Genomic DNA, 16396 nt, shown 5'->3' with positions numbered 1-16396 from the left:
AATAAATAAATAAAATCTTTAAAAAAAAAATCAAGGTATAATTGACATTTAACATTATATTAGTTCCAGGTGTACAACATAATGATTGGACATTTGTATATATTGCAAAATGATCATCACACTAAGTCTAGTTAACATCTGTCAGCATGCATAGTTACTATATATATTTTTGTAAATATATATATATATAAAGGACTTTTAAGATCTACTCTTTTAGCAACTCTTAAATATGCAATACAGTATTTCACTACAGTCACCATGCTGTACGTTATGTCCCCATAACTTATTTGTTTTATAACTGGAAGTTTGTAACTTTTGACCCTCTTCACGCATTTCTCCCACCCTCCATCCCCTGCCTCTGGCAACCACTAACCCATTCTCTGTATCTATGAGCTTGGTTTGTTGTTGTTTAATTCCACATATAAATGAGATCATAAGGTATTTCTTTCTCTGTCTGACTTATTTCATTTAGCATAACACCCTCAAGGTCCATCCATGTTGTCACTAATGGCAAGATTTCATTCTTTTTTATGGCTCCATTGTGTGTGTGTGTAACACATTTTCTTTGTCCATTCATCCATTGAAGAACACTTATGTTGTTTCCATATCTTAGCTATTGGGAAAAAAATGCTACAAAGAACATAGAAGTGCAGTTATCTTTTTGAATTAGTATTTTCATTTTCTTTGGATATCCAGAAGAAGAATTGCTAGATTGTATGGTATTGCTATTTTTTCTTTTTTGAGGAACCTCCCTACTGTTCTCCACAGTGGCTGCACCAATTTACATCCCCATCAACAGCGCACAAGGGTTCCCTTTTTTCCATATCTTGCCAACATCTGTTATTTCTTGTTGTTTTGGTAATAGCCATTCTAACAGGTGTGAGATGAGATCTCATTGTGGTTTTGATGGGCATTTCCCTGATGATTAGGGATGGTGAGCCTCTTTTCATGTACTTGTTGGCCATTGGCATGTCTTCTTTGGAAAATGTCTCTTCAGATCCTCTGCCCACTTTTTAATCATATTGTTTGTTTTTTTTTGCTATTGATTTGTGTGAGTTCTTTATATATTTAGGATATTAACCCCTTATTGTATATATTACTTACAGATATTTTCTCCCATTCCATAGATTGCCTTTTCATTTTGCTGATGGTTTCCTTTGCTGTGCAGAAGCTTTTTAGTTTGATGTACTTATACTTTTTTTATTTTTGGTTTTGTTGCCTTTGCTTTTGGAGTCAGATCCAAAAACTCACTGTCAAGGTTGTGTCAAGGATCTTACTGCCTATGTTTTCTTCTAGGAGTTTTACAGTTTTAAGACTTATATTCAAGTCCTCAATCCATTTTTTTTTTTTAGATTTTATTTTTAAGTAATCTCTACACCCAACGTGAGGCTCAAAATCACAACCCTGAGATCAAGAGTCGCATGCTCCACCAACTGAGGCAACCAGTAGTCCCTCATGCCTTTAATCCATTTTGAGTTAATTTTTGTATATGGTGTCAAATAGACATTTCATTCTTTTGCATGTTCCTGTTCAGTTTTTCCAGCATCATTTACTGAAGAGACTGTCCTTTCCCCATTGTATATTCTTGTCTCTTTGTCATAAATTAATTGACAATTTTTGCATGGTCTATTTCTGGGCTATTTTATTTGCCCATTTTTAAATTGGATTATTTGTTTTCTTGCTACTGAGTTGTTTAAATTCCTTATGTATTTTGGATAGTAACCCTTTATAAGATGTGTGGTTTACAAATATTTTCTCCCATTCCATGGGTTGTCCCTTCGCTCTGGTGATTGTTTCCTTTGCTCTACAGAGGCTTTTAGGTTTGATGTAGTCTCACTTGGTTTTTGCTTCTAATGCTGGTGCTTTTGGTGTCATGTCCAAAAAATCACCGACAAGAGTGATATCAAGAAGTTTTCCCCTATGTTTTCTTCCAGTAGTTTTATAGTTTTTAGGTAGTGCAGTTAAGTCTTTAACCCATTTTGGATTTTTATTTATTTATTTATTTATTTATTTATTTATTTATTTGAGAGAGAGAGAGAAAGCATGAGTGGTGGGGGGGGGGACAGAGGGAGAGGGAGAAACAGATTTCCCACTGAGCAGGGAGACTGATGCAGGGCTCAATCCCAGGACCCCAAGATCATGACCTGAGCCAAAGGCAGCCACTTAATTGACTGAGCCACCCAGGTGCCCCATCTTTAACCCATTCTGAGTTGATTTTTTGTTTATAGAGTGAGATAGGGTCTGATTTCATTATTCTGTATGTGGATAACTGGTTTTCCCAATAGCATTTATTGAAGAAACTGTCCTTCTTCATTTTGTGTTCTTGACACAAAGTGTATATCTCATTTGACAGCTTGTTAAAGATCACTTGACCATAAATATTTGGATTTATTTCTAGGCTTCTCATTCTGTTCCATTTGTCTAATGTCTGTTTTTACACCAGTACCATGCTGTTCTGACTACTACAGCTTCATAGCAAAATTTGAAAGGTAGTATAATGTCTCCAGACTTTTTTTTTCTCAAGATTGATTTGGCTAATTCACATTCTTTTGGGGTTCCATATGAATTATAGGATTATTTTTTCAATTTCTATGAAAAATGCCACTAGAATTTTTATAGGTTTGTATTGAATCTATAGATGACTATAGGGAGCATGGACATTTAAACAATATTAATTTTTTTCATTCATGAACAAGGGATATCTACCCATCATTTTTGTGTCTTAATTTCTTTCACCAGTGTTTTACAGTTTTCAGTGTACAGATCTTTCATCTCCTTGGTTAAATTTATTCCTAAGGTTTTTTTGTTTATGTTTTTGAGGCTATTGTAAGTGGAATTGTTTTCTTAATTTCTTTTTTGAATAGTGTATTATTAGTGTATAGATCTGCAACTGATTTTTGTATGTTAATTTTGTATCCTACAACTTTACTAAATTTGTTTAATAGTTCTAACAGTTTTGGTGGAGTCTTCAGGATTTTCTATATATAAGGTCATGTCACCTGCAAACAATTTTACTCTTCCTCTCTGGCTTAGATGGTTTTTATTTCTTTTTCTTATCTAATTGCTTTGGCTAGAACCTCCAGTACTGTATTTATTAAAAGTGGTAAGAGTGGGCATCTTTGTTTTGTTCCTAATCTTGGAGGAAAAGTTTTCAGCTTTCACTACTGAGTATGATGTTAGCTGTGGGCTTGTCAAATATGCCTTTATCATATTGAGAGAGATTTCTTCAATATCTGATTCATTTGGAGTTTTTTTTTTTTATCATGAAAGGGTGTTAAATTTTGTCAAATATTTTTTCTGCATCTATTGAGATGATTATATGATTTTTATCCTTCATTTTGTTACTGTGGTGTATCACAATGATTGATTTGCAGATGTTGATGGATGTTGGTGGAGGGAAGTCTGGTGCATGAGTCCAAGGAGCCAGTCCTGGACCTTGGGTCCACTAGAGCCTGAGTCCATGGGTGCTGGCCTAGTGTTGTGGTGGGCCTAGACTGGGACCACACTGGCCAGTCTGGCACTGGAGCAGGCCTGGAATTTGGGGCCATAGGGGCTAAACTGGAGGCTGAGTCTGAAGGTGCTAGCCTGGTGCCCAGGGGGCTAGCCTTGCACTAGTGCAAGCTTGGATTCTGGGACTGCAGGGGTGGATACTTTCTTAATTCTTGACAGCATTCATGATTTTTTTTCCCCAGAATTATTTGGTTTCCCTATAATTTCTTTTATCCAATCTTTCTTACTTACATCAAAAGAAATGTATTATATATAGATTACACACACATGGGCAGTAACTCTCATTATTCATGATTCCATATTTGTGAATTAGCCTATTTGCTGAAATGTATTTGTAACCCCCAAATCAGTACTTTTGTGGTTATTCATGGAAATGTGCAGAGCAGTGAAAAATTTGAGTTACACAACATTCACATTCCCAGCTAAAGTCAAACAAGGTGATGGTCTTCCTTCTTTCTGCTCTCCTATTAAGTGTCCCTTTGGTCTTCTACTTAGTACCAGTTTTTTTTTTGTTTTTTTTTTTGTTTTTCTGCTTTGTACTTTCCCTTGGTTATTTTGTTGTTTCAAACAGCCACTGATTACAGTGCTGAAGTGCTCTGTCGTGTTCCTATGCCCAAGAAGGCTGTGATGTTCCTTACAGAGAAAGTACATGTGTGCTATAAGCTTCTTTCAGGCATGAGTTATAGTATTGTTGGCTGTGAGCTCAATGTTAACAAACCAATAACACATAATAAATAAGGGGTCTTTAAACAGAAATACACATAAAAGGAGTTATGCATTGATTAGTTGATGAAAATGTTGTGATCGGAGACTCACAGGAACCTAACTCTGTATTCCTCTTGGGAACTACAGTTCAGCAGCTGTTAATTTAGTATTTGCAGTCAATTTATAGAACATAACTACCAGGGTGCCTGGGTGGCTCAGTCGTTAAGTGTCTGCCTTCGGCTCAGGTCATGATCCCAGGGTCCTGGGATCGAGCCCTGCATCGGGCTCCTTGCTCAGTGGGAAGCCTGCTTCTCCCTCTCCCACTCCCCCTGCTTGTGTTCCCTCTCTCGCTGTGTCTCTCTCTGTCAAATAAATAAATAAAAACTTAAAAAAAAAAACCATAACTACCAAGTAAAATGAGAATTGACTACATATAACATGAAATTTTATATGCATTATAAAATATATAAAAATAAAACAGACCATATCAATATTAATAAAAGAAGTAGTGTCTGACATTTACTGAACAGTTTCTACAGCAAGAAACTAAGTATTTTTATATATGATTTCATTTGTTACCTCCTTGAGGCTCTATTATTTCTCCCATTATACAGCTGAGGAAATTGAGGCCTAGAATATTGTGTAAATCACATACCTGTGAGTGGTGGATACCAGAGCAGTCTGATTTCAGAGCCTTCCTCCATTAACCAACAGTTTTGCCTCTTAACATTGATTTATTGTTTTGATTCAACAGGCAATCAACAACCAGTGTTAAGCATTGGGGTAGGAGCTGGAGATGGAGCTGGGAACATGAGGGCCCTGGTCCTGTGGCCTGTCCTAGCCTCACATATACTAGTGAGGATACAGGCAAGTTAGTATCCATTTTAAATAATAAAGCTCTATTATTTAGAAAAGGGGAAATATGAGGTGATGTGAAAGCTCATGGCAGGGGCACCTAATCAAACCTAAGGGTGTCAGGAAGTGTATTCTGGAGGAAGTAATATCTAAACTAACCCTTCACGCTCTATGGAAGATTACCAGTAAAAGAGGTGAGGGAGTAGAGTTCCAGGCAGAGGAAGTCAATATGTGAAGGTCTAGGGGCAACCCAAATAAGTCTAGTTCAAGGTAATAAAAGAAATCCCTTTTCTCTCTCTCTCTGGTTCTCTCCCTCTTTGGAGTGCTATGTGTGTGTGTGTGTGTGTGTGTGTGTATTTATGTGGCAAATATTAAAAGATGAGCCTGGGTCATTGGGGGATAGATTGTAAATGGCTTTGTAAGTCTATTAGAGATTATGGACCTCATGTTAAGAGAAATTGGGAAGCACCAGTAGATCTTAGGCAGGGAAGAATTATTATATAATATATATATGATAGTGTACTTTGCTTTCTGATGGCACTGGCATCTTCCATTCCTTTGTAAAACACACTGACTGACAGGTAATGCACACGCAGTTAGCGGGATACACCTTCCTGAATGTTTGCTTGGTTTGGCTCTCCCCGGTTGGTTTGTGTGTGTGCTAAAAGTCAGTTATGTTTGCTCCTAAACTTGTTTTTGCCAGTTCTATGTATTTTAAGGAATCAATGAAATATAAATTTGAACAAAGTGTATTTTTCTATGAAAACAAAGTTTAATACTAAATGGGTGAAAAATTGTAAAATTTGGGAAAATTTTTAAATAGAAAGATCTGGCACTCAGATTGCTTGTCAAGAGTGTTTAAGAATTCCTTCCACTTAAACTGCAAGTAATAGAGGTGTATTATAATTGTGGTTTATGACTTCAAACCCTAGAATGTGGTTACATACTTAAAAACAATCTTGGTCCTACATCAGAAGATGGGTAAATAAATGTACATTTGCTTATTTTAAGGTAAAACAAGTAGTTTAAAACATATTTAAGACATACTGATTTTTTTTTGTCTCTTGACCAACTTTTTTTGATTCAATACTAGCCCTGGTTGCATCAGATAATACGGCTTTTGTATATTGTACAGAAATTAGGCATAAGCTATATGAGTAGTGGAGCACTTAAAAATCATCTAAAAACCATCTTGATAGACAAAGCTTATTTCTTTAAACAGTGCATAGTATTGAAGGATTTGATGGCCACTGTCTACTGGGGCCATGAAATCAGTGGCTTTGCCCCTGGAAGGTCAGTTTCTAACATATTAAAGACTTGGCCACCATGAGGCATATGACAGCAATCCTGGCCACATTCCTTTCCTTCTGATCTGCCAGTCAGGTTTTTGGAGCTGTTTCCATTTTCTCCTTTCCTCTCTCCAGGAGCGGAGGTAACTTGGAAGAAAATGCAACAAAAACAGCTTGATGAGGCTAATAAAGGCTCTCTGCATTCAGCCTCCCACCCAGTAGCTCCTGCTCACACAGGCAAGGCAAAGCTGTGATTGAACAATGGTGTTTAGTGTGAAGGGCCTCACTTTTTGCATCTATTTTCCAAAACTTACATAGTTCACATGGTTCCTTTTGTCTAAAAATTACTAAAAAACAATACAAACTCATGTAAAAGTTTTCAACAGTGCAGAAAGATGAAATCACATATTACTAGCTCAGCCTTGGCAAGACAGGAGCTAGCCTCTCTGATTCTCAGTGTTTCCATTTGCTAAACAGGATGATGAAAGCTCTTTTGTAGGATTGCTCTAAGGACACAGTGAGATTACATACATAAAATGCTTATTTTTTTATTATTATTACTAATATTATTTTCTTTGTGGTTATATAGGTATTATTTTCATACCCTTGAGCAAAGAATAAATTTCCACTACTGAGAAGTTTGGTTTTCTTTTTCCAGGAAGTTGGAAACATTGGGAGGACCACGCAGAAAAATGGTGTCGGGGCGCCTGGGTGGCTCTGTCATGTTCCCAGGGCCCCTGGGATCGAGCCCCGAGTCGGGCTCCCTGGTTGGTGGGGAACCTGCTTCTCCCTCTCCCTCTGCCGATCCCCCTGCTTGTGCTGCTCTCTCTCCTCTTTCTCTCTCTGTCATATAAGTAAATAAAATCTTTAAAAAAGAAAAGAAAAATGGTGAGTGTGGAATGGGACAATCCAATCAGCCAAATCAGCTAAATCAACTATGATGGTAAATGATGTGATGTCACCATCAGATCACATTTGCATTATACTAGGAGATGTCCGGAGTGTCCACAGGCACTCCAAAAGCAAAGAGGCCACAACTGAACACACATGGCCTCTCATCTACTCTGCAGTCCATATGGCCAGTTAATCTTCATGATGCCATTAGTAGCCACCCATGATCTCAGTCTGACAATTTGGATGTCTTTCTCCTTCTCCGTTCCCCACCCAAACAATCAACTATCTCTGTTGATACTAGCCCTAAATACTGAATCTGCCATGACTTTCCTCTCCTTTCATTTCCAAGACTTCAGCATCTCCTCACCACTTTGGGGAACACCTCTAAATTGGCCTCCTCTCCTCCAATCTATCCTTTTGTAATCCATCTTCCATACTGATAGCAAAGTGATCCTGCTAGGCGGACTGGTACCAAGTCCCTTCCCTGATTGGTTTCTTTCACTACTTCATAATCACCTGCAGCCTAAATTTCAATTTCCTTATGTAGCCACCGCAGTTATTACAGGAATTAATGTATATGAAGTGCTTAAATAGTGCCTGGGTACAGTAAATTCTATAGAAGTGTCTGCTATTATTTTTTTTTAATGACCTCATTTTCATTCCCCTTTTCGGTCTAAAACATTGTCACTCTGTCACAATCATTGCTCACAACTTTCCAAGCTCATGGTGGGTGCTATTACACACCTCTGGGCTTCACACACACACACACTGCTCCAGTTTTTAGACCACCTGGTTGCACCCATCTATGTGTGGAACTCTTATTCTTTACAAGCCCGCCTCCCCTGGTGTTCCATAGTGTGCTCCCATACACCACATAATTTCTTCCAAATTCAGTGCAACCTTCGCACGTTGTAGTATGTTTCCAGGGGCAACCACCACACTGGATGGTAATTTGCTTATATATTGCCCTAACAGGTAGGAGCTCCCAGAATGCAGGGATTTATCTTGCTTATTTCAAGCCCCTGACTAAATGCCAACACATAGTAAGCACCTAGTACTCATTTAGGAAATGTTTTTTTGAACAAATGAAAAGAGTATGCTACAATCAGACAAAATGTAATTAAGAATATTCGAGAACATAGAAATGCCCACTTGAGCAGAAAGAGGAAGTTAAAATCGGTAGAACTGCGGTTTAATTGTTAATCAATCATGGCTGTGATGCAGCAAAGCCCGTATGGCTAAGAGGTCCCGACTAATTGATCCGTGGGTGCTGCGTTAAGTGTTTTAGGAGAGTAATCCATACACCACCTTCTCCTCTACTTTGGGGTCAGGTGGTGGGAATTTTATTCACATTTCTGCAAAATTTCCAGGTGTCTCCGTAGGGCTGGAGGATCTGAACGCCGACCAGCGCCCGGAAAGGCTCTTTGTCATGTACCCTCGGAGGCCGCCACCCGGCCCAGCGCCCCAGCACTGCGCGGAGCCCATGCCCCCGGAGCAGCTCCGCCGCGGTGACAGCTGAGCCGCGGCCCCGGGCTCCCGGCGCGCCCCGCCCTGCGCATCACGTGCGCCAGGATGCTAACTTCCCCCTCCTCCGCCGACCCCTCCTCCCGGCCTCCTCCTCCTGGTGAGGGCGTGCGAGGCAGACCGCGAGAGCGGCAGCGAGGGAGCGAGCGAGCGGGTGCTGCCGGAGCCCGCAGCCCGGGCGTCCGCCGCTGCCGGGAGCCCCGCAATATGCCGCCGCGGCCCTCTGGCTCTCGGCCATGGCGAGGCTCAGCCGGCGCGTCCCTTGTACCCTGCTGCTCGGCCTGGCCGCGCTGCTGCTGAAGGCGCGGCTGGTCCCCGCGGCCGCTCGAGCCGAGCTCAGCCGCTCCGACCTCAGCCTCATCCAGCAACAGCAGCAGCAGCAGCAGCAACGGCAGCAGGAGGAGGCTGAGGAGGAGAGGCCAGAGGTGCCGGGGGCATCCTCCACCGTCACTGTTCCAGGTAGGTCCCGGCAGCCCGGCCCTGCCTTCCCATCACCGCGGGGGATCTCGGCTCGCGTCGCTGGCCTCCTCGCCCCTTCCTTAGCCAGCTCGCTTCCCATCGCTTGTCCCTACCCATTCCCGTCTCCCCGATCTCCCCAGACTGCCTGCCCAGGACTCGGGCTATGCTCTGGTTTCGGGAAACTGCCCTCTGGGTGGTGAGCTTTCTGGGAAGCGCGGAGCACTGCAGTAGGGTGGGGAGGAGTCGGGAGGAGTAGGGGTGAGTGACTGCCTTGATCGATCTTTTTCTTTTCCCTTTCTTCTTCCTGAATTCTTCCCTCTGCCTTGAGAATGACGCGCGCGCTTGCGCGCGCGCGCACACACACACACACACGCACGCACCTCAAATCCCTTTAGCATTCTGTTCTTTATCCTTTTCTTTCCTAGAGACTGAAAAATCTTGCAATAGACACCCACACGCCTTTTCATCATCTCGCCCCGCCTGCTATATTTAAATTTAGATCTGGAGAAAGAAATCTTGATATTTTATTTTTCATTTCTGGCTTTTCTTATCCCAGGAAGGGTTTAAGTCAGTTTGCAAGAATTCCTTCAATATAATGAGATGAAATTAAACAAAATGGAACAGGATTTGTAATTGAAGGAAAAGGGAAAAGAAGAGGGGGACCGGTAAGATAAAGTCTGTAGTGATGTTAGTACAGCAAAGCCTGCTTCCAGAGAGGGTAATCTCCTTACTTGTTAGTAGAACTTAATGAGTCAGATTCTCGACGCTATTCAGTGAGGGTGCGGAAATATACTGTAGAATATGTGGCCGTTAACAGTCCCTCAATTCCCGCCCTCCCTCCCCCCCCATTAAAGCTCCAGGGTAAAGAGAAAGCTGGACTATCCATTTTAATAACCTCTCCCCACCCCCACCCCAGTTCCCTTCCCTGCCGTAGAGGCTGCCTGCTATTTAGAAAGAAAAAAAAAAAAGCCATCAGTTTTTTTGGCAAGTGGGCTTAGTTTCCAGCAAAACCAAAGTGAATTATATTTTAACATTTGTTTTTGTTTTAAAATCCTGCCTGGTAATATATAAGATGTTGAAAATGAGATTTCAAAGAGTGGAATCAGCCTCTTATTTTGTACCGCTTGCTCATCATCAAAGAGCACTACTCAGGCACCACAGCTGCGGTCCATGACAGGATGATTTAATTTATCAGAGTGCTCTGAGCAGAGGATGAAATCACTAAGTGTGCAGGAAAGCATGTGTTTCTGACACCCTCTTAAACCAATTAATAATACTCAAGCGGGTTAGAAGTCGTGAAAGATACGCAGTATATGATGGTTTTCCTAGGTAGCTTTTATAACTGAAAGTGCTACCAACATGGTTTGGGCGAGGCTGTTGTTAGATATGCCCTTTGCTAAACTTAAGGAAATTAAAGCTAGAAGAGCAATTGAGAGCCTGTCTTCATTATGAGAGGGATTTCAGAAACCAATGACAAAACAGAATTCTGAGAGAGTGTTGATGGATTCTGTGGTTTGCTGTGTATTTTTATTTTGATATATCTTCTTTCAGGAATATTAATTAGGTAAATGGGTTTTGACTACTATGGTATATGTTGTGATGAAGGTTATGAAAAACTACAATCATAGGACAACTTTTGTATTGAGCTGCAAATTAAAATACTTGTTTTCTGATATTCGTGAAAATATTTTTGAAAAAGGTTGTTGTTTGGGAAACTCGCAGTTTTTGTCTTATTTACGTATGAGATTAATCAAAATAAAGGAATCACTAGCAGATAAAACTAGAGCCTGAAAAGTAACGGATTATGACTCTTGCTTTTCCCTCAAAAAACGAACTCCCCAAAGCCCGTGGCAAACAAGAGAGCAATTCAGTTGATTGTGATTTTAGTTACTGGAATATTGTGTCATATAACGAAATACAACCAATAAACAAACGAGTTAAAATATTCCTCTGAGCACATTGTGATCTCTGGATTGAACTGGTCTTCCTGTTTCAACCTTTGTTCCTTTAGTGTCTGTTCTCCTCTCACAGCTAGTGATCTTTTGAAAAACATTCCATAGGATCATTTCTGCCATCATTTCTGCCCACAGTCCTCTGGTGGCTGCCCTGCTCTTTCACACTAGATGGCCAGACACTGAAAATGGCCCATGGAGGCTTAGCTCCTCCCTGTGCCCCTCCCTCTCCTGTCTCTAACTTCTTGGACCCTGACTCACTCCAGTACATCCACACCACACTGGCTCCCTGTGTCTTCGTTTTGCAAATGGGCTCCCGCATGGGGTCTTTGCACTTGCCATTTTCTCTGCCTGGAATTCTGGAACTTCACTTTCCTCAGGTTTGCTCAATGTCACTGTCACAAAGAAGCCTTTCCTGACCAGCTCTATTAAATAGTAATCTGCATGCCCTTTTGTATTACTGCTTCTCCATGGCACTTACTACCCTCAGCCCTTCCTATAAACCTGCCTCCTCCCCCTAGAACATAAGCTCCATAAGGACATGAACTTTGTTCTGTTCACTATTACGTTAAATTATTCATATATTTCGAGGACCTAGAAGAGCATCTATTGCACATAGGCACGGATAAATTTGTTGAATGAGTGAATGAATGAATAAATGAATAAACAAAAATTCTGACATCAAGGATCTTTCCGAGTGTTTGCTATTTCATTATCTTGTGAAATTCTGCACTGGAATGTAGTGGGGGATATGTAAAAATAAAGGAATGTTAGGTAGAAATATTTGTAAGTAGAGGTTGTGAAGTTTAGATCTTTAGTTTTAGCGAATTTCAGTGTTTATCCTATTCTGACTATAGAGAACTGATTGATGCCAATACTTGAGTCCACTTATTACATCCTGTCAAGATTCTTCACCCAAGTGCACTTATAATCCTCTTATGACCTAGGAGGTATTAATATACCTTTAAATAGCTGTTATGGAACTTGAGTTAATTGTTTGACTCTGGCGCTTCTGATTCTTTGGACACGTTATGTGAAGAACTATAGGACTTGTCACAGGCAAAACTTTGAAAGCGAATACAGCATATTTAGTGACTAGTATGTGACTGAGCCTTGTCAGTCCATAGTAGAGAAATTGAACATTGACCTTGATTCATATTCTCTGGATACTATTAATCTAAAAATTTATATTTCTTTGTATTCCTGAGAAATAAAGAAGTTGAATATGAGATTGAAATAATCAGGATGTAAAAAAAGTGAATTTTCGTTTTCTCATTAACTTATAAAACACCATCTTTAGAGAGCAGTGAGAATAAAGAGAGATCTGTCAAATCAGTTGTTTTCTCCAGTGTAGGCAGTAGCTCGGGTTTCTCCATCTGCCCCAGTGTTTGTTAGAAATAAATATTTGAGAGATCAGGGGAGAATTAATTTGGGGGCTGGTGGTAGCTGAGAAACCATATCCTATTCACTCTGATGGCCCATTAGATGGGAGGCCTGCTGGGGGTGGGGCGAGGGGAGCTAGAGAAAATAATGAGCTCCATTTCAAATTCTCCACATGAAGTGCAGACACAGGGCACCTCCATGCATTTTTATAAATGTCTTCTGGATGCAGAAAAAGCTTCTTGAGAGATACATATTCGTGGTATAAAGTTTTTGATTGTACATTTTGCTGATATATATTTTTAGCCTTTTTATTTTGGAAAATGTCAAATACATGGAAAGTAAACAGAACAGTGTTTAAAAAGCCCATACTGGTCTCCCAGCTTTAACAGTGGCTGAATGTTTCACCCACACATCCACCCATTTCCACTGTGTGGGGTTTTCTTTTGGAGGGGGGTGTACATACATTGAAATGTACATACCTTAGGTGTACTATTTTGTATGTTTGACAAATGGATAGGCTCATGTGACCATCACCCTTATGAAGGTATAGAACCTTTACATCACTGTGGAAAGTTCCCTCCCGCCCCCTTCCCAGGCAATCCCTTATCAAGAGACAACCACCATTCTAATTATTTTTATCACAGATTAATTCTGCATTTTCTAGAGTCTCGTAAAATAGAATCATGTAGCATGTACTCTTTTGTGTCTGGCTTCTTTAGCTCTGTCTAATTTTCAAAGGTTTCATCCATACTGTTCCATGTTCAGTAGTTTCTTTCTTTTTACTGTTGAGCCATTGTCCATCGTAGGAATGACTCCAGTTTGGTTTAGCGCTTCCTTCTATTGATGGCTATTTGGGTTATTTCCAGTTTTAACTATTGTAAATGAAGCTGCTACCATTTCTGGACAAATCGTTGGGTGCTCACATCTTCGTATCTCTTCAGTAAATCCCCAGGAGTGGAATTGCTGGGCCAAGCGGTACGCTTATGAAGTTAAAACATTTTTTCCCCTATTCTATATAGCTGGAACCCACCACACTTAATAACATTTAATTTAAAAATTATGACATTTGATAGAGTACTACCATATACTTTCTATTAAATTCAAAGAACTTGATTTAAATTTGTTGATTTAAACAAACCTGATTGAAATCTCCCATCCATGAAAGCATTTATTTACTTTTTTTTTTTTCTACTTCAATGAATCTGAAAATCGGTAGGAGAAGTGGGATTAGAAATGGACTGTTCTATCTGAAGTACTCATGCTTTAAAGGCCATATTCCCAGATGGGGTAATTATGATTTCTTTCCAGGATTTTAGTAACCAAAGGGAGCTATTTCTTGGTGTTGATTACTGGTTGAAAAACACATGCCATTGTGTTGAATTTGAGTTCAGTTTGTTTGGGTGGTGGTTCTGTAATGTTTTTAATGTGATTGAACAGAAACGGCCAAATATTTTTTTGAAACAAAACTCCCCTCTCCCCCCGCAGTCAAGTATATAAATATTGAACTCGATTCTCTTTCAACGTTCTGTCTGACTAGGTTAGCTGCAGCATTGTCATTCATTTCCTGGGCTTAGTGTAATGTGTCTTAGTTTCCTTTTGTCCAAATTGCCTTAGCTAGGACCTAGAAACAGTGTTTTCCATCCGCTATTGGTAAAAAGTATACTTTGTAGTATTTACCTGGAAAATTCTAAAACTTTGAAAGCTGTGTGTTGTGATGCAGTACATCATAAGCTTCAGAAACAGCTTCTGTTTGCTTTGCAGATTGTTTGGAGATGTCTTTTTAGTTCACCTTTTGTGTAAGCACAATCCATATGTCTAAAACATACCAGATTCTATGCCTTTTAAATTCTCTTACGACTGTTTGTGTCATCAGAACCAGGCAGTATTCTTAAGTACTTGACAATAAGGTCTGTGAAAATAAAGGCCAGTTCACTTGGGCCTAAAATGAGTGATTCTGAGTAGCGTATTTCATTTCACGTAGGGTAGAGTGTGTCAAGGAAATGGTAATCATTTTCTGTCCTTACTAACATGTCAAATCTGCTGCTGGGATCTAGTGAGCCCAGACTGTAACACGCCCCAATCCTGTATTATGCCTCTATGAAAACTTCAGCTGATAATGCTGGTTAAGATCTCTGTGTTAAGGTTCTATGTCTTGCCCAGAAATTAAGATTTAAAATGAATTTTTTATATGTGAGTGAGATCTCGATTTCTATTTAATGTGCTTTTTTTCTAAAGGAGGTTTCTATATCATAATAATTTAGAAAATGCATTATCAGTTATTGTACTTAGTTCAGTTTTGTTTCTGTTCAGTGAAGAAATATTATTTAAAAACTATATAGTTTTAATTCATTTGTTAGCTCTGCTGACATTTAGAACACTTACACAGCTAAGGCAATACCAATTCATTATCTGTGGCCCTAAATGCTGGTTGGTTTAAGGTGTCCAGTTAGTTGGAACCTGGTAGAAATGTCCAAGCTCAACCCAGAGCTCATGTTGTGAGGACCCTGGCTTATCTTTGTGGTAAGTACTCTAGGGATATTGTATAATTCCATATCCTTTGGCCTTTCTGTAACGTAAATCCAGCATCCGTGGTTTTATTCCCACCTACCTATTCCTCTGCTTTATTGTCACAGAAAGAGAAACAGATGGATAGATGGATGATTTGTTTTTCCTAATGGATTAACTATAACCAGGAGTTGATTAGAAGTTGGAAGTGTCTTGGAGTTTCCGACTTACTGGATTTTGTGACCCGTTCCACCCTTGCTTGAACCCCTGTTTTTGGAAAGGATGGAAATTAAGTTGTCAAAATATGCTCAATATAGTTAAATGGATTGTGTTTCTTCAAAACTTTGAACATGTTCTTTCACATTTGTATGAGTAGAGTTTACTTATAAATGTCTGGGTGACTGCGACAAGATTACCAAAGATATCAGAAGAATGTCTATTTATTGTAAAAATGAAAATAGGGAGGCCGTGCTTTTTATGTAAGGGGAAAAAAAGGTCACCAAAAGTAATGGGAAAAGTAGGATTTATTTAAATATTTCACTAAGTAAAATGAACCATGCATGAATTAGTGGTAAGAGTATGTCATGAAACATAAACCATGATTAATTCAATTTGTATACCTGAAGTTAGAAAAAAAATCTATCTACTTACTTATGTTTAAATGAATTGGTGTATTCCAAATATTTGCATTTAAAGACGGACACCTTCTCTTCATGAAACAAGTACTTCCCAAAGTATAGTTTATAATATATTTGTACTATTAGATTTTGGACTTAATACTTCCTAAATTAATCAGAGTTTAACTCTCATTCATGATCATAAACAAGAAAAATATTTTTTAGTAATGTGTGAAACAACTAATCTGATCTTCCAATGCTATTTATAGTGCCTAATATCAATGAAAATATGTAATAATTAAAAATACAAAATTTTCACTTTGCAGATTATAGTAAGCCTTCTCGAAATCCTGTGCTCTTGGAACTAGGAGGTAGAAATGACCTTCCCCTAAGTTCTTTGCCCTGGCAGTGTTTGAAAAGTATGTGACATAAGCTGGAACACATCTGTATCTGAAAAGACATTGTGGTTTCACCCGGCAGTTACAAAGTCGGATAAAGCTGTGAGAGTTAAGGATAATCTGATGATTTCCCTCCAAGTAAATATGACTAAGATGAGTGAGTGTTTTTATCGTCTAAACTTTCCCTATCAACGGATTCAAGTTTGTGAATGAGAAGAATCAAAAGAATGTGTATTTTAAAATTCCTTCTGTACCATAGTATTTCAAAGAGGGAAGGCCTTGTGAATTAATAAAGCTTGGTTAAG

General features: G+C 39.4%; 1 protein-coding gene and 1 pseudogene across 1 annotated transcript in view; one reads left to right on the top strand and one right to left on the bottom strand.

Annotated features, from left to right (window-relative positions):
• Positions 1-4919, bottom strand: part of LOC102736301 (tRNA selenocysteine 1-associated protein 1 pseudogene) — a 6422-nt pseudogene extending 1503 nt beyond the window's left edge.
• A 3959-nt stretch (positions 4920-8878) lies between these two features.
• The window catches only part of FAM171B (family with sequence similarity 171 member B), a 63488-nt gene continuing 55970 nt past the window's right edge, over positions 8879-16396 (top strand). The window contains exon 1 of the mRNA XM_006726946.2: positions 8879-9236. Within this exon, the coding sequence (XP_006727009.1) occupies positions 9014-9236 (223 nt within the window). The 5' untranslated portion in view covers positions 8879-9013. The remainder of the gene's footprint in view (positions 9237-16396) is intronic.

This window comes from Leptonychotes weddellii, chromosome 3 (genome assembly GCF_054177405.1).
Source record: "Leptonychotes weddellii isolate Sample4059 chromosome 3, ASM5417740v2, whole genome shotgun sequence".
Lineage (NCBI taxonomy): Eukaryota > Metazoa > Chordata > Mammalia > Carnivora > Phocidae > Leptonychotes > Leptonychotes weddellii.
This window is presented reverse-complemented; position numbering and strand designations above follow the sequence as displayed.